The sequence below is a fragment of the Sciurus carolinensis genome, chromosome 1 (genome assembly GCF_902686445.1).
Source record: "Sciurus carolinensis chromosome 1, mSciCar1.2, whole genome shotgun sequence".
In the NCBI taxonomy this organism is placed as follows: Eukaryota; Metazoa; Chordata; class Mammalia; order Rodentia; family Sciuridae; genus Sciurus; species Sciurus carolinensis.
The window spans coordinates 169,122,899-169,147,053 of NC_062213.1; the positions used below are offsets into that span (position 1 = coordinate 169,122,899).

Below are 24,155 nucleotides of genomic sequence, written 5' to 3' on the forward strand. Positions count from 1 at the left end.
TGTTTTTTCATCTTTAGAAGGAGATTATGAGGTTTCTAGAGAAAGATTACAAATGTAAAGTTTTATTTTCACCACATTCTATCAAGGTTACATACCATCAACATGATCTAGGACTTTTGATGTTGCCCTCAATCAGGTGACTGAAGTAGTATTTGTCAGACTTTTCATTGCAAAGTTACTATTTTTTTCTTTCTCTTTCCGTATTATATATGTTCTTTGAAAGAAAATCATTATGTGCAGCCCTCACTTAAGGAGTGGGGAGTTTAGCTTACCTTCATTTGAGGTGGAGTATCTATATATTTGGAATTATTCTCCATGAGATATTTGTCTATCCTTCCCGATTTCTTAACTTATTCAATCATTTATTTGTATCAGTTTGGATTATTGGATATTAAATTTATTCTTTGCATTATAATTCAGTGCTGCTCTATTTACTTAGTTGCTCAAATTGTTCTAACATTGGTCATTGTGAGTTCCTTCAGTTGACCTCTGTGTTTCTTTGACCATGTCCCATCAGTGTGTGTGCACATGCATACCTACAGGGATGCTCTTTGAACAATTTCTTATTTTCTAACACTACAAAATGATCCAGGTTCATCTTGTATATTTCCTACCCCAGTCCTAGAATCAACCATTTATTTAAAGAGCCCTGGTTCCTTTTTATGGAGAATGACATTAAATATCAAGATCTGGGCACTAACTGTGCTCATTGCCCCCTGGGATGTCATTTATTCTAGGCTGTCTCACCTGACAGGACAAGGAAATACATGTGCATATACTAACCCATGCACATACACACATCCATAAAGATTTCTATATGTAACCATCTACATTAAGTGAAACATGAGTTCTGATATATCCAACTAACACATTACCACAAGAATCATTCTAGTCTGTTCCCCTTGTCTATAATCTCATGAGCAGAATTTCATATATATGACTTTATTTAATCCTGTGAAATTGCTGTATTATCTCATATTATAGTTAAGTAAACTGAGGCTTAGAGGTGAGATTTTTTTTTTTTGAAAACACACTGATTAAGAGGACCACTCCTGGGAACAAAAGAACACATAAGACATGGAATTGTGAAGACATATGGTTTGTGTAGCAGGTCATCCTGGTGAATAAGTAATTCAGATTAAGGTTTTGTTGATATGTCCCTGAATTAAACTTTGATGATTTTGAAATTATTCTGTTTAAATATCCTACAAAGTCATTTGAAGAGCAAATTATTTTCTGAAAATCTTTATTAATTATATATCGCCCCATGAGTCAACTATAAAACTGTTTAAATTTCACTCATATCTTTTAAAAGAGGCATGACTTCCTCTTAAATTCATAAAGATCATTGAGTGTTGTACATTTTAAAATCAACTGACAAATGGGTGTGAATGAGACAGGTAATTTGTACCTCTAGTCAAAAATTTATTTAAATGCTTAAAAAATTCAAAGCAACAACTTTGTTCTTCCCCCTAAAATGTCATAGCCCATTTTGAAATGTTAACTTTTGTTCTTTGAAAATGAGGCTCTATGATTTCAAAGCTTGGGAAACCCTGCATATTCATCAACACCCTCTTGGAAATGTATATCTGTTTATTAAAATAACTAAGAAAACCTTCAACAAAAATCAACTCAACTTTTGAGTAATCGTTTCCCAAATTTATTTGTCTATAGCATGTTTTTTTTTTCATGTAAGCACTATTAATATCACATGGACCTATATGTGGAATAGAACTTTTTATTCATTTCAGATGAGGAGGGACTTGATCCATTTTTTCTATTTGTAGAACCTGAAACAGGGTCTGAAACACAATAGGTACTCAGTTAATATTTATTACATAAGTGAATGAGCAAATATTTTTGAGTGTTAATAATATGTCAGTAATAAGAAATATAATGTTAAAAAAAAAACTTGGTTTCTCCCTTCATGTAACTTGTCAAGGAATGCTACTTTTGAAGATAAACAGCCCTCTAATGTATTTACACAAGCAAAGTTATAGTTAAGTAGAAGCTGAACATTTCAGATTTCATCCTTCATTCAGATCCCATGTTGAGATAGGTTATAATAAAGTACTTGCATAAAACTAGTGGTATAATCAAAATAACTTAAGAGAGTTTATAAAGGAATTATTTACAAAGATGTGGACAAGGTTAAGGGGAAAATACAAGGAAAGGTGAAGATCTTAAGAGCCAAAAACAAAGCTGGGAGTGTAGCTCAGTGGTAGTGTGTGTGTTTAGATGAGACCCTTGGATCAGTCCTTAGCATGCACATCCACATATACCAAAAAAGAGAAACAAACAAAACCAACAAAAAAATTAAAAAACAATAAACAGTCAAAAGTCTTTAGTTCTTTTAGATATGAAGGACAAGGAAGTCAATAGGATCAAGACATTTGGAGTTGGCTAAAATGAACTATATTTAAGTATCTAGGTAATATGGAGGTAGCTCAAACCACATCTATATACATGTGATTCCAAATAGGCAACAACCAACTCTGTTGTCTTGACTGCATCTCAGCCTTTATTATAATCTTCACATATAATGACACTATATACTGAATGTATAAATTGCATCCAACAAACATAAACTTCTTGAAAAGCAGTACTCACCTATGTTTAAATGTAAAAAATTTATCTCTTTTAAAAAGCTATAATAATTTGCTGAGCACAGTGGCCACATGCCTGTAATCCCAGCAACTCAGGAGGCTGAGGCAGGAGGATTGCAAATTCAAAGCCAGCTTCACTAACTTAGTGAGACCCTAGGTAACTTAGCAAGACTGTGTCTCAAAATTTTTAAAAAAGGGTTGGGATTGTGGCTCAGTTATGAAGTGCTTGCCTAGCATGTGTGAGGCACTACATTCAATCCTTAGCACCACATACAAAACTAAATAAAACTTATAAAAATGTAAAAAATAAATAAATAAAAAGCAATAATTTATTTAAATTGGGTAATTTTTTGGGGTGTGGGGGACAGGTACCAGGGATTGAACTCAGGAACACTCACCCACTGAGTCATATCCCCAGACCTATTTTATATTTTATTTAGAGACAGGGTCTCACTGAATTGCTTAGTGCCCTGCTGTTGCTGAGGCTGGCTTTTAACTCACTATCCTCTTGCCCCAACCACCAGAGCCACTGGAATTACAGATTTACCCCACTGTGCCTGGTTAAACAGGGTAATTTTAAAAATTAAAAGTGTTTTTACTGATATGTAAAAAAATGTAAAATTTATACAGATTAGTGGGGATACCATGAGATGCTTATATACGTGTATATACTACATAATGTTTAATTCAGGTTAAACATCTCTATCTCTTCCACATTCAAAAACATTAAAGAGACTGGGGTTGTAGCTCATTGGTAAAGTACTTGCTTAACATGTGTGAGGCACTGGGTTCAATACTTAGCACTACATAAAAATAAATAAATAAATAAATAACAAAAGTATTGTGTTCATCTACAACTAAAATTTTTAAAAATAAATTTTAAAAACATTCAAAATCATTTTCTAAATTTTTGAAATAAACATATTACTATTATTTATAGTCACCCTACTGTGCAACAGCATACCAGAAATTCATGCTTCTAACCATAACTGAGTACCCATTGATCATTTTTTCTCCTATGCATCCTTCCTCTTCCAGCCTCTGATAACCACCATTCTACTCTCATCTTCTATGAGATCAACTTTTTTTGATTCCAAGTATGGGTGAGATAGTGGGATACTTTTATTTCTGTGCCTGGCTTATTTCACTTAATGATCTCCAGTTCCATCCTTGTTTAGTCAGTGTGAATTTTATAAGAGTATGACTATTTCAAGTTTAGAACTATGCCCTATTTGGCAATTATGTATTTAGAATGAAGAAAAATATTCTCTTGAGGTCTAATGAAGAAGCCAGATAAATCAATAATAAACTGAACAAAAATTAAAAAGATTCTTGCACAAAATTTAAAGCAGGTCTTCATTTATGTTTTAAATGTGTGAATTGTGAATTAAGAGCATCTTAGAAAAAACATTTTTTTGCCATTTAGAGGAATGTATCATGAATTTGCATATATTATCACTTCTATGTGGAAAAGATTTATTAAGCATTGATCTGATTTTTTAGAAGAACACACTGACTCTAGGTAATTAAAAATATCAGAAAAAAATTTTGTAGGTTCCATAATATAATTTAAATTTGAAAACATTTTATTGAGCATCATAAGACTAAATGCTAGGTTTATTTCTTTCCCTTTTTCCTACTTATTCTGCTATATGCTGGTAGAATTACTTAATATTTATAAGAGAGGAAGTAATCAATTAAACAATCATTCTGCAGCATTATAACCCAAATCTGGCTTTTTGCTGGTATCCACTCATCCAGACACTTGGGTGGAATTGACTCTATGCCCCCAAGATTTGGGCATGACTTCATTTTGGTCAGACAAAGCTACAAGGATTATTTCAGAGATTCTTATACCACCTAATTAGAACCTAATTAGCACCAATGAGGCTCCATGATGAAGGTAAGAAGTCATCAAAGTCATAATACATATATACCTGACTGTGTGTGTGTGTGTGTGTGTGTGTGTGTAGTGGTCAGAAGAAATCACTAATAGTTTAGATGGTATTAGAGTCAGGATTGATTATTCTGGGCTAGGGGTTAGCTCAGTGGTAGAATACTTGCCTAGTAGCATGGGTAAGCCCTAGATTCCATACCTATCACAAGAAAAAAAAAGATTCATTATCCTAATAATATGGGTGATGATACGTTATTTACTGAGATAGGAAATACAGGAGATGAAACAGGTTTATGGAATCAAAATTAAGGGTTTAGTTTGGGACATTATAAATTTGAGATGCCTATCAGACACACAATAAGAGACGTCAAGTAAACAGTTGTACAAATGAGTTTAGAGGAATTTATAATTCCTTAGGGTAGATTCCTAGTAGTAGGGTTGCTGGATCAAAGGTTATATGCAATTTTATAATGTTGTGCTGGAGCCAGCTGGCTAAGATAGCCAGTGTAACATTGAATAGAAGTGGTAAGAGTGTATATCCTATCCTTTTTCCTCATATGAGGAGGAAAGCATTCAGATTAAAAGTTAAGTCTAAGGCTGGGTGTATAGCTCAGTGGTAAAGTGCTTGTCTCACATGTGCTAGGCCCTGGGTTTGATCCCTAGACACCATAAACATACACACACACACACACACACACACACACACACACACAGGCACAAATTAAGTACAATTTGTTCTACATTTTGCCTAAATGCCTATTTGAGATTGAAGAAGTTCTATTTTCTTCCTATTTTTTGAGAGTTTTTTAAAAATCATGAATGGGTTTTGTGCTTTGCAAATACTTTTTTCTAAATCTATCGAAAAATTATGGTTTTCTCGTATGTTTTGTTAATGTAGTAAATTAAACTGATTGTCTTTTCAATTTTAAATCAGCCTTGGACTTTTGGGTAAACTTCATTTGCTCAAGCTCTAGTACTTATTGCTGAATTCTGTTTGCTAATACTTCATTTAGAATTTTTATGCTGGGTGCTGTGATATGTGCCTGTAGCCTCAACTTCTTGGGTATCTTAGGGGGAAGGATCACTTGAGCCCACAAGTTCAAAATCAGTGTGTGCAAAATAGATAACATCTCAAAATACACAATTATTTTAAGAAAAGATTTTGCATGTCTATGTTCATGAGATATTATACTCTGTAGTTTTTTCTTATAATACCTAGATTGACTATAGGGCATACTGATAGCATAAAATGAGCTAGAAATAATTCTTACCTCCTCTATTTTTTTATGGAATCTTCATAAATTTGTGTGTCATCCTTGCCCAGGGGTCATGCTAATCCCTATATCATTCCAATTTTTAGCATATGTGTGTTAAAGTGAGCACTTACCTCCTCTATTTTTTCAAACAGTTTATGGAGTATTGTTTCTTCCTTAAAAGTTTTGTAAAATTGGGGCTGGGAGGTTTAGCTCACTTGCAGAGCACTTGCTTAGTACCTGTGAGGCCAGGGTTCAATCCCCTGCACTGAAAAAAATGTTTGATAAAATTAAATAGTGAAGACATGTGTGCTAGCAGTTTTCTTTGCCACAGTGTTTTAAACTAGGAATTCAATTTCCTTTCTTTTTATAAATTGTGAATATACATATACATATATATATATATATATATATATACATATACATATATATATTCCGTAAAGGATTTTAAAAAAAGGATAAACTCACAAAGTTTTAATTATGCAAAGTAAATAAGTTATGGAGATCTACTATACAGCATAGAGCATCAAATTAACAATACTGTTTTTCTAGAGGGGAGATTTTAAAGAATAAACGTGTTCACAATATTTCCCTTTATCCCTTAAGTATCTGTAGTAATTAATTTTTACTTTCTCCATTTCTTGATCAATCTAGCTAAGGGTTTATAAATATTATTAATCTTTTCAAACAACAAGCTCATAGTATTTTCTAAGAACAAAGACATTCTCCTACATAATCACAATAATCACAATTGCTATTATCACGCCCAAGAACTTAGCATTGATAAACTAACCTTGTCTATCTATATAACATATTAAAAAATTCCCTAATTGTTCAACAAAGTTCTTTAAAACTGTCTCATATTTGACTGAGAATCCATGCTAAGATCATGCATTGTTACTTCATATATTATCTCCATTTTCACTTTTAATCTATAACAGTTTTAGATTATTATTCTTTGATAGTATTTTTCCTTTTCATTGTTATATATAATTTTATAACAGTGGGGATAGTATTTTTTAATTTTTTTTAGTTGTCAATGAACATTTTATTTATTTATTTACTTATTTATTTATATGTGGTGCTGAGACTCGAACCCAGTAACTCACACATTCCAGGCAAGCACTCTACCACTGAGCTATGACCCCAGCCCCAGGGATAGTATTTTTTAAAAGAAGTCAGTCACTTGTCTAATAGAATGTCTCTATCTGTATTTGTTAAATTGACTTTTCAAAATTAGGTTATACACGTGTGTCAAGAATATTTCACAGGTAATATTGTGTACTTACCACATATCCATCAAGAGACATATGCCACTGGGCCCATGGTGTATCCATCAGTAATCCCAGAGACTCAGAAGGCTGAGACAGGAGGATTTAAGTTTGAGGCCAGCCTTGGCAACTTAGCAAGACCCCTAGATCAAAATATTAAAAAATCAAAATAAAAAGGACTAGGGATATAACTTGTAAAGCACCCTAGGTTCAATCCCCAGTACCAGACGGGGGGATGCCATTTACAACTGGTGGCATGCCAACCTGTAGTCCCAGCTGCTCAAGAGGCTTAGGCAGGAAGATAACTTGTGCCCAAAATTTCCAGGCCAGCCTAGGCAACATAGGGAAACTCTGCTTCCCACACCGCTGAAGAAAAAGCTGGATATGGTGGTCTACCCTGTAATCCCAGCTACTAAGAGACTGAGGTGGGAGTTCAAGGCCAGCCTAGGAAACTTAGCAAAACTTAGCAAGTCCCTATCTCAAAATAAATTTGAAAAGAGCTGAGGATATAGCTCAGTGGTGGAGTGCTTGCCTAGCATGCATGAGGCCTTGGGTTCCATCCCAGCATCATGAGAGAGAGAGAGAGAGAGAGAGAGAGAGAGAGAGAGAGAGAGAGAGAGAGAAGAAGCACATATCAATTCATTTCATTATAATTTTAGGTGTGATACTTTGAGATCATATAGATGTCCAGTTCTGCGAACTTTCATACAATGGTTTCTAATCAGGTGTTACATTGTTGGTTATAAAATAGTGTTCTTTAATTTTTTTCACTGTTGGGGTTTGAACCCAGGGCCCTGTATATGCTAGGCAAGCATTCTTTCATTGAACTACATCCCCAGCCAAGATTTCTTTATTCTATCATTCATTCACTTTATTTCATCATTCAGCATGTATCTACTGGGCACCTGCCACGTGTAGGCATCATGCTAGGAATTGAGGATAGTGAGTTGTCCAAAAAAACCCACATTTCCCTACTCTTATGGAGGAAGATAAATGAGGAAATAATCTCTTTTCAATATACCAGGAAGGTGCTATGTAAATTAAAAGTGTAAATAGCAAGACATACTTGTAGTCATTATTATCTTTGTAGTAAGTAAAGGGAATTAGATATATTGTCTTTTTTTCTTTTGTTTCTCTTTTTTCTTTGCTTTTAAAAAAAGAATCTATATATAAATTGATCAAATGCACAGCACAGGTGATAACTTTGTCTTGATTTGAAGTTTTCATTTTTAATTGGCAAATGTGTTGCTAGGGATGTTCTAGCAATTCATCTAAGAGGAATTATTTTCCTTTCTAATACAATTAAATCTACATCTCAGGAAACCTGTTTGTTTATAACCTTCTATGTTTCCTATATTAGAGTTTGAAGTAAATTATTAATAAATATTATTTATAAGTTTTACAATACTATAAAGTAAATATTATTATACCCCATTTTACAAATGAGAAAAGTGAAGGTCAAAAAGATTAAGTGTCTGTTCCAAGGTAAGATATATAGTAAACACCAGAATTAGAAATATTTTACTCTATCCTATCAGTATCCTATCAGTATCCTATACTGACTAATTATGAATGCCATTTTGTAATGCTTACGAACTGCTTGCTATTTTTCTATTTTTATTTGAGTCAGAGTATCATATTCACTCATTCAAAAATAATGGAAGACATTTTTCAAAATACCTACTTATGTATGATTTTATAATAAATTTCCTGTCCATGTAGTCACTTTCCATTTTTCCCTGGATATATTTGTTAAGTATAGACATTCCCAGAGATTACAAGTTAGAAAGATAAACAATTATTTTGAGATAGCCTTTCCTTTTCTTTTTGATAAGAGAAGTTTTCTACAGTAGGATATTTAAATGATATTCATTAGTCTTCTAATAAGAGTTTCCCTAATAAGGCTGCTTTTCTTTGGTGCCATCTATACAACATACTACTATACAATTGCTTATACCTCACTTACTTTCCAATTGTTATGTGTCTGCCCATATCTTTATTTACCTTAATAGTTTTTAAGTTGCTAGAGGTAAAGAATGGATTTTCTGTTATTTTGTATTTCCATAATGATAACAGCTGTTTACTAAAGGCTTATTGAGTATCCAGAACTTTGCACACATTTCACTTATTATTCACAGAACAAGGAAAGTTAGGTATTACTATTTTTATAGATGTTGAAAGCCTCAGATATAATTAGTCCCAAAGATCAATCATAAACCTGTTAGGTGATCATAATAATGTAAACTTAACATGTGATAATTTTGTTGAATGATTTGTGGCAATTTTTTTGAAAGAGCTTTCCATTTGGTCACAGTGCAATAGAAAAAAGACATGAATTTGTATCCTTGTGCTATAAATTACCAGTTTGACCAAGTTAACTTGCTCATCATCAAATCTGAGTTTTCTGATTTGTAAAATGGGATTTAAAAAAATCCAACCCATGAAGGGGTTATAAATATTAAGCTAGGTAAAACAGTTGCAAGATAAATATTTGTCATCTTGCTTATGTGTTTGTTTTCTCTCACTAAAACATAAACTGAATGAACAAGAGAACAAATTTAAAAGTACCCAAAAAGACATTTAATAAAATATTGCCTATTTTTATATGTATGATTTACTAGTCTACAAATGATGACAAATTCAATATGATTCAAGATTCTATCAAGCATGTTTTATATGCTAACATATTCGTAATTCTATTAAAACATTTTCAGAGAGTCCTCTTTGATAAATTACTATCATACTTCCTAAACAGAGACTACTTATTTTTAGGATGTTCATCCACTTTCCTAAATGTTTAAGATTTTATTTTCTATAGTATTAGATAAGAAACTAATAATCTTTTTGTCTAATGGAAAGAGATTAATTTCCCTTCCTACTCCTTTCCCCAAAATTGAGTTTTCTGTCAGATAATTTTTCTGTCAGTTGATTTAATATCATTGTTGTCCTGTAACTTGAATTTTGTCTGATGTTTTGATCTGATTTCTCTTCAGTATGTTTGTTGATGAGTAGAAAAAACTCACAATAGCCATACACTGTTCTATTGTTTAAATTCTATATATTAAACTCAAAGTAATAATATAAAATATTACTTTACTATAGTAATGTTATATAATCTTACATTTTTTCCTAAATATAATCTCCTTATGGGAATAAAGAAAGTAGGACTAAAAATTACCAGATCTTCATCCTTGTATTTTGAGATAATATTTTCCTTAGAAAGCACTGGTCTTTAAAATTCTTCTATGTAGATAAGCCAAAACTCTGTTGATCTCGGGGTATGGGACAAGGTCTTTCAATAGGGTCTGATGAACTAAAAAGTATTTTGGAGTACTTTTTTAAGGGAATTTTAAAAATTAGAATATTTATAAGTTAATATGTATTGGTATTCATAAGTAATAGTCATGTTTAGAAAACTGTGTATTTTAAATCTTTAAAACTTAAAAGAATTTGAAAGCAATCATTGATCTTCAGCTGATGTTATGTACAATTCTCTATTATACTGCCACCTTAATATTTTTCTTACATCTGTTATGTCCCTCTGAACTAAAAATAAAATATTCCTTCTTTTAACTGTTTTCCTATAGATCTGTTTGCTTTTCAAGTAAGTACATCACATATTTAAACAACTATACAAGCTCAGAGCCATTTTGATTACTTTTGAGCAAATTAGCCAGTATTCAGGCAGTTCAATGCCCTCTCCTATGTGGCCCTATTCTGGCTTCACATTGAACAGCCTCTCAGTCTAGTCCAGATGTCCAGCTGTATCTACTAACCCTTTCAGAATGGTGCTAAGCTTGGTGCTACTATTTTGGTGTAGAAAAATGTGTCTGTTGTATGTAAGTTAAACGTATATGTTATTTACACATATGACTATAAATAGTGAAGTTTTCCCCTAACTATGTGTTTTAAAATATCCAAATGAAAATGGTGGAAAACTTCACAGGAAACAGGAAAACTGTCCATGTAGGAAAATTAATTTGCTTATGTTTATTATTATGGTATAATGAATAAAACATTTTTTTTTGGTCTTCTTTGTTCTGCTTTTTGATTCTTGGGCAAATATCTTTTAGTTTTGTTTCATCTTTGCTTTTGGATTCTTCAGCAAATTATCCTATCCATCACATAACTAATATTTAATTAATCTACAGGTATTACTATCTAAAACATTGAAATTATCCATTCTTCCTCTTGTCACCATCACAATTCTATTTCTAATATTTGAAATTTCCAAATTGTAAAAGGTAAGTGGCTTTCATATGTATTTGTTTCATGATAAGAATGTGAAATAATAACAGGTAGAACTAGGACTTGCATCATTGTTTTCAGTTCTAAGATTTTAATTTATATCTTTCCCTGGATCATTAATGATCCACCTATATCCAAAAAATTCTCAGCTTATATTTCTATAGATGATCATAATTTAATATTTTAAAATAGTAATGTAAGGTGAATTGGCAGTTTCTATTCAAAATGTCCATTTGTTTAGTACTGAATTTTAGTAAGAAATATCTCAACACACACACATATATCTTAAAATCCCCATATAACATAGGACAAAAAACATTATTTTGATGATCTGTCTTGTACATAAAAATAGAAAATTTTAAACACAAAATTTTAGTCCATGTGCCAAGTTCAAAATGTAACTATAAGATAATATACACCATAATTAAAATATATAATTTACCAGCAAGAGTAATTTATTTTTAAAAAATTGCTTTGGATTTGATATCATAGTCTTCTCTTCATATTTTCTATAAGTATTAATAATTTAGCTTTTTATTAGTTAAATCAATCACTTTTCTCTTATTATGACAAATTAAACTATATTAAATTATTTTCTGAAGAGCAGAAATTAAAATGAGTTTTTTACAATTTTATTCTATGCTAAAAATCTTAGCATGTCAAAATATTAAACATTTTAGTATTTCAACTAATTTATATTCCAAACATAAATACACAACTGCTATAACTTAATATCCACATTGTTTCACTTACCTTTATTTTAAGTAAAGACTGAATGCTTTTTGACTCACAGGCCTATGATAAATTTGAATTAATGGGGATGAAAACTAAAAGGTTCAAGTAATTTTTGAGAATAGAGAGATGACTGAGGAAGCAGGAATAAAGAAAAATTGGAAATCTCTACATGTGATTTTTTGTTCATAACCTAAATCATGGAAGCAAAAAAATAAATAAATAAATAAGTAAATAAATAGAAGAAAGAAGAGAAAGAAAGGAAAGGAAAAGTTAAAAAAAAAAAGATGGGGGATAACCAAAACTATAGGTGTTACGGTAGTGAAATATTTTTAAAAACACTACTATTCTTATTTTGTTTTACTTAACATTGAAGAAAAGATTCTGGGGTGTTCAATTACTTTTTTTCTTATGATCATTATTATGTAAAATTATCTTTCACAATGAAAAAACATACCACAACACACACTATTGTTTATTTGAATATTGAAATAGGGAATATTATACTGTTAATCATCATCAGATGCTGTTTAATTTAATAATTTGATCACAATTATTCTTCTAATACATATTTTTATTTATCTTGAAACATCAGTATAATGTAAGATTGTTACTGATTTGCAAACTATTCTAAGTTTTCAAATGTTTTTTAAATATTTATTTTAGTTGTAGATGGACACAATGCCTTTATTTTATTTATTTATTTTATGTGGTGCTGAGGATTGAACCCAGTGTCTCACACGTTAGGCAAGTGTGCTCCCACTGAGCCAAATCCCCAGTCCCTCAAATGTTTTTATTCATTCATGTGTTCCAAACTGTGACAAAAGAAGAAATACATGTCATTTTTAAATAGTCTGAATAGGTTTGCTCTGAAGTACTTGAATTAGCAGAATGGGCATCAGAATGTTGCTGCATCATTGAAGGCAGTCACTTTTTAACAAAACATCTAAGGGAGAAAACTATGGAACAAGAACTATATGGGCTCAAAGGGGTCCCAAATGTAAGGAGATACTGTTACATTAGCTGTATAGAGAATTGTCAAATGATAGAATAATTATTCCTAAATATCAGTGAGTTATTTTTTATTTTAGGAAGTCACATATCCAAAGCATACTTTTTAAACTCAGGGAAGACTTTTTTTTTCCCAACAACTTATGCAAACTGAACACTGAAGGGAACACAGAAAGGGGACTGTATTTTAATATGGTTGTGATAATTTGGTTGAGTTTCTAAATTAAAAATTCAACATTAAAAGATGTTGGCAGTTTTCCTTTATATGTGAATTTTCAGTATTCATGTAAGTAATTTGAAGATTTAAGGTATATACCGAAAATAAAATTTGTCTCCATGATACTGCTTTATATGTGGTCAAGATAAAGTATCTGTTGTTTTTTTTTTCTAAGAGACAACTATACTGATGAAATATAAAGAGCAGAAGGCTCTGTCTCCAAATATTTCAAGGAAGAATTTTAAGTTTTTCATCTATCAATTCCAGAAACTGTCCCATTGATTCCATGTTAAAAGACAGTATCTCTTTATACCAATTAAATGCGTTTGAGGTTCTGGTAAGCTATTTTTTAAATAGCATGTAGATTTCTTCTTTAGTGCCCAAAATAAATGATGTGTAGTTGGATAAGGATTGGTGGTTTCTAACTTCCTCCCGTAAAGAGTTGATGTTTTTGGCTGGTGTGTGTGTGTGTGTGTGTGTGTGTGTGTGTGTGTGTGTGTGTGGTGGGGGGTGGTGAGGGAAGAGAAAAAGGCAGTATATAAAAATTATTAAGTAGGCCTACGCTAAAATTCTTCCTGGATTGATGAGGATGGGGATAGAGGGAGGTTAGGTACAATACTTTTAATATAATAATATCTGAGCGTGTGTGTGTGTATGTGTGTGTGTGTGTGTGTGTTTTAGTGTACAAACTCTCCTGTCCCCAGTGCCCCCTGCCCCGCCCCCGTATGTGCTGGTACCTCTGGACGGTTCAGAAGCCATTTTAGAACTCAGGAAGCAAAATATGTGAGTTCCACTTGTGCTTTCGCAGGTGCTGTGGTGGCAAGGATAACCTTTGCTCGCTTGCCCGGCATTACCAAGCTGTTTTTTCATGTCTGTGAGGATTAAAGACAACACAGAAAATTCCAAACCCACATCCTAACACCTGAAGTTCGCATAATGTTTCTACAGCAGATGGCAAAAACATTTCACTGGAACCTTAATTTACCAAGCCTACATCCAGATCTGGGGAGTTTTATTCTTTTGAGGCATCGCTTAAGATCGCTAGTGGATTTTCTAAACTGGGACTGAAAAAACAAGACTCCCTCTAGGTGTTCTGCGTACCCCAGTCCTGCAATTCATTGTTTCAGGCTGAGGGTCTTTCGGGATGAACGTGCTTTTTTGGTCCTGTACGTCTAGTAATTTATGGGAGAAAGGCAAAAATCACAGGGCAACTTTCTGAATAGTCCGAGGGGCTAAGAAGCCAAAGAGGTATTTGTCTCCTCTCATTTGGACGTCAGGCTTAGAGCCGGTCTCTCTTCAGCTGTCATGGGGGGAGGAGGAACGGAGTGCTGGCACTGGCCTTGGGCACGGAGTTGCTTCATTCGCCCCGTCGCCAGCTCACCTCTGCAGAGAGCTAGGCACTCACCCGCCCGTTCGCTCCTGCTCCCACGTCGCCCTTCGGCCCCAGTCCTCAGGCACAGGTCGCCAGAACTATCCAGTGGGATGGCTGCCGCCTCCTCGGGGACCGCTGCCTGAGGGCCAGGACCGGGGGTGGGGGCTGGACGCCTGGGTAACCCGCAGTTCCCGGGGCGCTGTGGCGGCGGCCAGGAGGCGCCGGTCCCCGCTCCCCCTCCCCGTCCCCAAGCTCCCGCCTCCTGCCCGCTGCGCGGAGCGCCAGCTAGCCCCAGCCGGCTGGCGCGGCAGCGCACACACTCACTCCGAGGGCGCCTCCAAGGTTACCCGCGGGGTGGGGGCTGGGGCAGGCTCCGGCCACTGGCCGACTCCGTGGTGCCTTCCTATCGCCGCGGCCCATTCTCCGCTCCAGGGCCATGGTGATCCAAACCCCAAAGCAGAAGACGCTCCCAAGTTCGGGAAGGGAAGTCAAGCAGGCAGGCAGGCGTCCGGGCCGGGGGCGGCCTTAGTGGCTCTAGGTGCCTGGACAGCCGGGTCAAGCGAGGTCGCGGCAGGAAGGTTGTGGCTCTGGTCGCGCGCTAGATGCGGTGCAGACTGGGCCTGGGGCAGCGCAAGGGGGCTGCAAGCAGCAACCAGGCGCCCGAGGCGTCTCAGGCTCGTAGGGGGACAGAGACAAGCGGGCGGCCAAACCTGCCGAGGAAACTAACTAAATAAAAGGAGACTGTTATTTAAGGCGCGGAAATTTGAAATATTTGGACAGGAAGAGAAGAGAAAAGAAACCTTAGAGAGGGAGAGGGGGGAAAAAAAACGCAAGCTAACGGTTTTGAAGCTCCCCAACCCCCACCCCGGGTTTTTCTGTACGCGGTGAGGGAGCTCTGGGCTTCAGCTTCCTTACTAGGGAGCCTGGGGCCAGAGTTGGAGTCTGGAAAGAGTTTCAAAGGGACCGAAAGGATGTCTTCGGAGCCCCTCCGTAGAGCCTGGGTTGGCTAAGGGCAGAGCTTTACTCCCGGTATCAGGCGGAAAGTTTGTTTCCTGCCTCTCACTATGTCTCCGCGTGGATCTGTTTTCTTGAAACTGCTGTATAAAAGCAAAATAGACTACACAGACCAACACCGGGACTTTCCCCCTTTGTAACCTTTCGGTGAAGGTTGCTTAGGGTAGTCTAGAAGGCTGCAAGTAGGACCCTCTTTCACTCTAGTATTGTGAACTTCCAACGCTTCTGGACTCTTACTTATTTCTACCCCCAGCAAAAGCCGAAAGCACCTTTTAGGGAACTGAGATTTCGAAACCAGGCCCGGGCCACGGATTCCACAATGTTCGTTTAATCAGTAAGATAAAGGAAATTTATCATATTGCTTTCCCAGGACAGAATGCCTTATTATGTATTTGTTAGTAACCGTGTGTGTGTGTGTGTGTGTGTGTGTATGTGTGTGTGTGTGTACATGAGCTCATCATACCTTTGCGAGGTGTATGATCTTCATCAAAAAATTATTGATTTACTACCGAAATAGGATAAAAAGCATTTGCTTAGTGGTTCAGGGAACAGAACATATGCTGAGGTCCTGTAAGTGACCCCCGACCCCCATCTCGTCCCAGGTGTAGGCCTGGATTAGATTATTGGGAAAGGCTTGAGCCTGAGTTTCGCGATGCGGATGCGGATGCAGTGAAGAAATTTTGGAGCGCATCACTGCATTGTCTTCTCTATGCTTTCTATCGCATTGTCCCCTGAGGCTCTGGGCGCTCTATTTATTAGCACTTGCATCCTCACACTTTGCATCTGAATAATTTCAGACCTCTTCCCCACCTCAGCTCGCTGCAAATTAGACCTGGTTGAACTCAGTAGCATCGTCTTTTCCATCCTGTACATTTCAGGATGGAAAAACCTGTACTGTCGAGGTTTTTTGAGAGATTGAATAATGGCTTTTCATATTTCTTAGAGGGGACCACATAACTCATTTCTAAAATACTTAGATTAGCAAAGCTACTTCCTGCGAAGAACTAGAGTAATGTGGGATGTTTTAATGCCTACCAAATTTTAGGCAGATGAAAAGATAGCGCTTCCTCTCTCTCTATTGTGTTCAGACCACCGGAGAACAAAGCAATTAAGTACTTCTCTTTTGCTTTATGATCATCCTTTGCCTTTATATTTAAAAACCTCTAAAGGGGAATTTTACTTTATGACGCATGATGGATACTGTGAAGTTTAATGGAAACTGGATTTTAAATTCAGAATAGTTCAACTTTACAGTTACAGCTTGTGAGAGGTATTTAAAATTACTCAGTAATAGTGTGCTTAGAAAATATTCAGCACACTAAAGCAATATATCCTGATTATTTTCTCTAATAGAATGTTTTTCTCTTCAAAATCAATTCAATTTCTATTTTTTCTTAAAAAGTGTCTTAAGTTTAATTTCATGTTGCCATCAAAATTTTATTTAGTAAATTGTGGTTAAAGGTGACAGAAACCAAAGTCTTGTTGCACTTAGGGAATGTAAATTTTAGTCCAAAAATGAAAAGGATTAAACTTGTGCTCCTATATTCTTTCATCTTTTCATGGAAAATAAATGATCGAAAATCACTTGCCTGCAACCATTCCAGTTCCTGTTAAGGGCAGTCATCAGAATCATGCCCTTCCATAAACCTTGAAGTATTTTGTTCTTTTTGAAGCAAAGGCAGAAAGCTTATGAAGCAGAAGGAGGGGACTTTCACATAAAACACCTTTGTTGTTCATGTGGGAGGTGATGAATAAATTTGTAAATGTATAAATGGAAACTGCATTGGAATCCTTTAGTGATAATCTTTAATATGACAGAATAAGTAGTAGATGTTGGGAAATCCTCTTGGAAATTTGAGATGCTTCTATTTCCTATTTTATTTTTAGTTAAACAGATTCCTAAAAAAAAAGATTTTATACTACTTCACTAAAAAGTTTTGTGGAAATCAAGAGCCATGTGGAAGGTTGGCTTATTTATTTATTGAAAATATTTCTACATTTATTATGCAGATCTTAAACAGTTATGACCTTTATATATAATTTATAATTTTTCTTGCTGAATCTTTTAACCCCTCAAAATTGTATTTGTATTTTATTTTAATAAACATTTTATAATTTTACATTTCTGATATTCAGGGAGAAAAAGCCAGTATCACACTCAGTATACTTACAGTACAATACTGGGAAATGTATTAATTACTAAACCAAATGTTTCTTGTTTCATTTTTTTTAAAATCAATTAATGGAAAACACTTTAAAGGTATCATTTTAAAACTGGCTTTTAGAGCTAACATGTATTCGTTTTCAGGTTGCTACTTCTGAAAACTATTCTTCAACTATTTACTTTAACTCTGAGAAAAAGGAAAGATTGAACATTTGGAGAAATTCATACAGAAATAATGTCAAGTTTGAGCTTCAAAAATGCGGTTCTTATTCTGTTTTAAAGCAGAAAGAGGTACCAGGTAAATTCTTTGTGGGGTGGGATGGGAGAGAAAGAAAATAATAACTGAATCATAAACAGAATATATCTAGTTTTCCAAGTGGTCTGCTTTTTCCAAAACATGAACTTTTAGTACAGTTTTTAGCAAGTGGCGAGTTTTGTGTGGGTTATAGAGGAGTGAAAATCACAGAAAAATGTCTGCCTGCTTGGAAAAGTGTTTTAATTAGGCAAAATAAGCATCAGGAAAAAAACATTTTATCAACAAAGGTTCAAGTTGGATATTGTGATTGGCAAGGGATAAGCAAAGAAAGTCATGTAGATGATAAAATGTGGAGAAGAAAGGCAAAGCTATTTGCAATTACACATCAGAAATCAGAATTCTGCCAGTGAAAAAGACGTTTAAATATATTCATTAATCTGTAGCAAGACTTCCACTTGTGCAGTTTCAGAAGCTTTAACTAGCTGCTTAAAATATGAAAAAATGTATTTTAACAAAAGATATTAAAATAGTCAAGACAGCCAACTAATTAACTGACAAAGTAGAGGCAATGTGGGAAAGCCCTCCCACATTCATTGCAGATTTGCGGCTCCCCCGACCCCGTTTGCCTCCATCAGGCTAACGACCTCATTCTTCCCATAGAGCCTGGCCAAGTCGAAGGCGGTGTCCCCCTTATGGTTCCGATGCCCCACATTGCTGGCCGTGTGCTTCACAAGGAACTCCACCACTGGGAGGTGGCCTTCTCTGGCAGCCAAGTGCAAGGGCAGGTTCCCTTCATTATCCTCGATGTTAACATCAGCTTGAAACTCCAGCAAAGTCTGTAAAGTGTCCAAGAAACCTGCTCTGGCTGCATCATGAATGACAGCAAAACCAGTTCGGTCTTTCAAATTGGGATTAGCACCTCTAAGTAGTAGTCTCCTGGCAATCTCGGGATTTCCAAGTTTCATAACCTAGAAAAGAAGTAAAAACGTAGGATCCTTCAAGTGCTTATGCTACAGGAATATTTAAAAATATCTATCTGCCCTGTTTATATAACTATTTTTGATGTAGTGCTTAGGGAAGACTCCTAGCAACTCCTGAAGGGCTCAGTTGTAGGAAAATACTAGTCAGTTAAAATAGAAAAGTTCTGAAAATTGAGCTTCTTTGATGGACTACCTTAAATGGGCCCAGAAGTGGGATAAATTGATCAATATTTGTGCAACTTGTGTAATTTTCGCTGACAACTCAGTTCTTTATTTCCCATGAAGAGTTGTGTATTTTCTTTCATAAATTCATTAAAATAAAAGAAATGAAATTTGTGATTTAAATAAGAGTTTCCTATTTGCTCATACATGTTTATAAAATGTGCCTAGAGTATTTAATTCTGGAAAATCAAATGTGGGTAAAATTTGTTTCTAGATAGCTACTGAAAATAAGTAAGGATGGTGAGTTTTTTTAAAGCCCCAAACAACTATCAAATCGATCTATTGTTAAATCTGTCTATTAAAAATCCAGACCTGATGTTTTCTTAAATGATTAATTTCTAAATAGGGATAACCCCAAATTTCCAAATATTTATTTAAAAATATTTTCTCTTTGCAGGTTCTCTTCTATTGACTATTATGTTCAATGCTTAGAATCCTTCATTTCAAATTACAGAATGTTACTATTAAGGAATTAAATAAGCCACAGTATTCTACAATGCTTACTATATTGATTTATCTAAAACTAAGTTCATGATATACCTTTTATTACATAGGAAATGCTTGTTTGGCAGCTGTTCTTGAAAAGAATGAAACAGTCATTCTACTATATTATTTGCTGCTTCTCAAAGCTCTAAGCTCCTGATTTTCAAGTGAGAAAAGAAAAAAAGATATCTGTGTGTTTTGGGCACGGCAGTTTTGTCGTGTGGTTTCAGCCCATTTAATAATCAACAGGTGATCCTGTCATTTCCTTTTACAGTTAGGAATAACTATTTGTAAACTGCCAAAATTTTAAAAGTCAAAACATGTTATTAACATGTGCTATCAACATGAAATAATTCACATCTCAAAGACTTATTTATTGTTGTTTAAATATATTTCACAATTATGTTAGTCTCTCATAATTAAAAAATATCTTATAGAACAGCATGCAAGTGTAATATAGTTTAGTTGTGAGAAGCATTACTCTCATTAACATGCCAGAAAATTTCAGCATTTTAACTAGTTTCATTTACACTTAGGTATTTTTATAATAACCTATATTTAAAATAAATAGGTTCCATAATATACCCTTAAGGTTTATTAAATTAAATAATCAATTGGAAAATACAAAGTTAATTTATTTCTTTAAAATGTTTTAAAATCACAAATTATGTAATATAAAATATACTTAAAATTATAAATAAAATATATTTTAGAAATGTAAAGTATATAAATTGTCAAGATATTAAGTTTCCCAATTGATAAACTCTGTGAACTTTTAGTCCTTCTTTTATGGCAATGGTAAAAAGACAATTTATTTTTCGAGAACTTCAGGGAAATATACTTTTTGGTTATTAAAAATTAATACAATCTAATTTTTGCCACAACTCTCTCTAAAGGTTTTGCCACATTCAAGAACTCTAGAGTGAGAAAAATGAGAGAGACACCATGGATCCTTGCAAAGCAAATGTGTGACTAAGGCCTTTAATATTATCCTGATTGAAAAACTTACCCTAGGAAGAGAAAGCTTTTGCAAATGAGTTAAGTAAACATAATTATAGAAGAAATTTGTCATCTCTTACAGAAAATAATAATATTAGAAATGGTTTTGAAGAAAGGGCTTTCTTATGACATAATTTCAGAGCCAGGATTATGCATACTGAAAATAAACCTTCTAGACTCCTGTTTGTGTATGTGTATGTGTGTGTGTGTGTGTTTCATTTTATGTACTAAAACTAAGCCACAATAAGTGAGTGTTATTATCTTGGTAAGTGTGTTTAATATAATCATGATTGCAGAGTTGTATTAAAAATATTTGTCAAAACTTTTTATAGTATTAATTGTCCCATCTTCTTGTTTGTCACAAGTCTTAAAAGATCTTATTCTGAACGTGGATTCATGCTTTGTGAGACTGATATAATCTCTGGACTCTTCAGTAAGAAACTTTTCAATATATTACATTTGTGGCATTGTTATTATCGCCAAAACTGTTTAAAACTACTAGGTGGAAAAAAATTCTTTCCCTACTTAATCTATCTGAAATAACAAGATAAATAATTTAGCATCTGTGCATAAGCTTCCTTAATACTGAAAGTTTTGCAAGGCCAGTGCATTCAAATTTAAAATGTACAGAGCATGTGAACTTAAAACTACTGCCACTTGAAACTTCTAATTCTTATAACAAAGCCCTCTAAACAAAGCACTTTAAAAGCCCTCTCCCCAATGAGTTTTCAAAAACAGCTTCCAAATAAGAACAGTTCATAAGAAATATCATGAGAAGACTGATAAAGCAACTATTTGAGACTACTTTTCCATTTTTTCTGTTTCTAAGCCTTTCAGCTAAGTTACATGATAACGTTTGAGGGGGAAAAATTATCAGGTACATATTTGGCAGCTGGACATGTGTCAATTGTTGCCTGTAAATCTAATTACTGAAAATTAGAGCATACCACGGCATAACCGCAGGGACAAAAACACTGCAGCTCAGCTCTGACTAGAAAATTTAACTTTTTATTTCTCTTCACTCCTTAATGGGTGGATGGTATTATATTAACTGTGAAATGTACATCCTGTCCCCGTGCCCATTCCAAACGAGGAAAGGTCGTTTGTCAAAACGTGAAGCATTTGAAGGAAAAATACCCTTGCTAGCAGTCAAAAAAATTAACATTAAAGTCAATTATTGAGGGCAAAGTACATGAAATCACTAATAGCAGTGTATTTACTTCAAATAATAACCATAATAATGTGCTTACAGAACTGTCTAAAACAAAACAAAACAAAACAAACAGCCCTCGGCGCTGCTATCACTACTTTAAAATCCCCAACCGTCACAAAAACATTCCAAAAATTAAGACCAAACCAAGAATCCTTTTGATATCGAGGATGTTATTGGATTTGACGAGTTTGTTCAAAGTACGTCATTTTGGGGAGTTGGATCCACTTAAAGATATAAAATATGGCAACCGACTAGGTTTAAAAACAGTGAAAATTTGTACCCCTGAAAGTTTAAAAGCTGTCATTCTAGAAACCTGGGTCACGTAGGCAACATTATTAACCTGTTTTCCCCACCTCTCTGGATACCAACCTGCAGCGCAGTTCTTCCAAATCCATTTTGTGCATTGACGTTTACATTATTTTGCAACAAACTAGTAAGTTGCTCTAGGTCCCCCCTGGCAGCTGCGGACGCCAACTCGTTCCCCCAAGGTTCGGCCATTCTTTAGGGTCCTGACGATCAGGAAAAGATGAATTAGTTGTTTTTCTTTCTCCCCCTTCCTTTGCTCCTAACCAGGCTGCATGATGGCATAGAAGACTGACAGAAGGACGGGGATGGTTAATCTGGAGTAGAGCTTGGTAGTAAATACTAGTAAGATCTGTCTGCCAAAAGCCCGCCCCTCGATTCACACGTGATTATTCAGCAAAACTGAGCCATTGGAGAGGGGCTCCTTTCCTCGCTTTTTAGCTTAACCCCTGTGAAGATTCAACCCCTGGTGATTCAACAGAGAGGCACACAGACATTCTTGGTTAATTGCTCTGGACGTGAGGTGTAGGTAGAAATGTCACGCACTTACACTAACAGATCTCTGAAGAATATGTGTAGAGACTTAAGGGACTAGGTAAGGGAAAATATACTGCGGAAGAAAGGCATTTGGGAGGAAGAAAAGACATTAACCCACCCTTGTTCACGGTGGTGACTTGAGCCAGAACTTCAGGGGCAGGTCCTCGGAGGGGCTCGGTTTCCATCCGTCTTACGGAATGGGGTAGTCCGGAGTCCTCAGTTGCTGGGAGTGCGCCGCGGTGGCTGGATGCTGACGTGCTCCGGGAGTTAAAGATGATCGCCAAAGGCAGACAGGAGTAGTAGTTCCGAGGCCCTCAAGTTACAGGTCTTAACAATTCCCCAGTGCTTTCGGCTTTTCAAGAAGAGCCTTTAGTCCCGTCCGGGTCAAGCTGCGGGCTATTGCAGCGCCACAAGGCTCTGGAGCCCGCCTGCCGGGCTGCCGCAGCCCCTCTGAGCCTCTGAGGCCGTGGGAGCCGGGCTGGGCGCGCGTCTCCCGATGCTGCCGAGCGTGCGGCAGGCCCCCGGCAAGCCTGTCATGCCGGCCCCACCGGGTCCCGGGACTCCCGGCAACTTGAGCAAGGACGATAGTGATGCGGAAAGCGTCTATCGGGCTCTTGTCGCTGGAGCAGCTTGCGGCAGCATCTCGGCTGCAAAGGGCAGCTCACCGGTAACTTCCCGCCTACGACTGAGTTAGGTCTGGCTTTCTGCTGTAGGCACTCATTGAGCTGCCGCCGCCGCCGCCGCCTTCTTTTTCCTGCCTTTCTCGGTTTTCTGAGGGCCTCCGGATATGGGGAGGGTCCTGGGAAGGGGAGGCCAAGCCCTGAGTATGGGGAGTCGCCACAATTCCAGAGCGCAGCCAGTTCAGCCGCCCTCTTCACGAGAGCTCAGCAGTTTCGGCGCCCTGTGCCACTTCGCCAATCTTTCGCGGTCCCCCGGCCTGTGCCCCTAGCCTGTGCAGCCTACAGGGCAGTGGCTGCCAGCCAGCTGTGCCCTGCAGCCGAACTGAGCAGCACAGCTTCCTCCCAAGCCGCAGCACTGCCAGTGACAGTCTCTTTTGTAGTTGGTCCCCCAAATCGCAGGTCCCGGCTCGCTTCACCACTATAGGCACTTGCGCGTCGTCCCCCTTTCTGACCTTTTCCTTCCCTCCCTCCCTTGCTTCTTTTTTCGCTGAAACAATTGCTGCTTCTGTTGCCTCTGCAGAGATGGTGCCGGTTTCTTCTCCCTTTTTTCCGACCTCATCAGCTTTTTTTGAAAAGAAAAAAATTGAGCGCTTTTTGAGTTGAAAAACCCGCCCCCATTTTAACGGCAGAGTTTTAAGGAGGCCCGGCAGAGTTGTTGCGCCGCGGGAGCGGGAAGGCCGGGCACCGCCCACGCCCC

At 36.1% G+C, this 24,155-nt stretch overlaps 2 protein-coding genes and 1 non-coding gene across 3 annotated transcripts; all 3 read right to left on the reverse strand.

Moving 5' to 3' along the window:
• Positions 1–1,659: 1,659 nt before the first annotated feature.
• On the reverse strand, positions 1,660–15,045 carry LOC124963122 (acetylcholinesterase collagenic tail peptide-like). Its single transcript, XM_047522659.1, has 5 exons — positions 14,932–15,045; positions 14,641–14,869; positions 13,973–14,107; positions 7,046–7,170; positions 1,660–1,802 (listed from the first exon to the last, which is right to left on the reverse strand). Exons 1-4 carry the CDS (start codon positions 15,043–15,045, stop codon positions 7,133–7,135), a joined length of 516 nt encoding a protein of 171 aa, XP_047378615.1. The 3' UTR covers positions 1,660–1,802; positions 7,046–7,132.
• LOC124968497 (U6 spliceosomal RNA) lies at positions 5,783–5,886 on the reverse strand. The gene has a single exon (XR_007105743.1). It is a non-coding gene; the product is annotated as a U6 spliceosomal RNA (small nuclear RNA).
• A 2,536-nt stretch (positions 15,046–17,581) lies between the features above and the next one.
• On the reverse strand, positions 17,582–24,129 carry Cdkn2c (cyclin dependent kinase inhibitor 2C). The gene is made up of 3 exons (XM_047557235.1): positions 22,897–24,129; positions 22,308–22,447; positions 17,582–19,009 (listed from the first exon to the last, which is right to left on the reverse strand). Exons 2-3 carry the CDS (start codon positions 22,434–22,436, stop codon positions 18,632–18,634), a joined length of 507 nt encoding a protein of 168 aa, XP_047413191.1. The 5' UTR covers positions 22,437–22,447; positions 22,897–24,129; the 3' UTR covers positions 17,582–18,631.
• Positions 24,130–24,155: the final 26 nt, after the last annotated feature.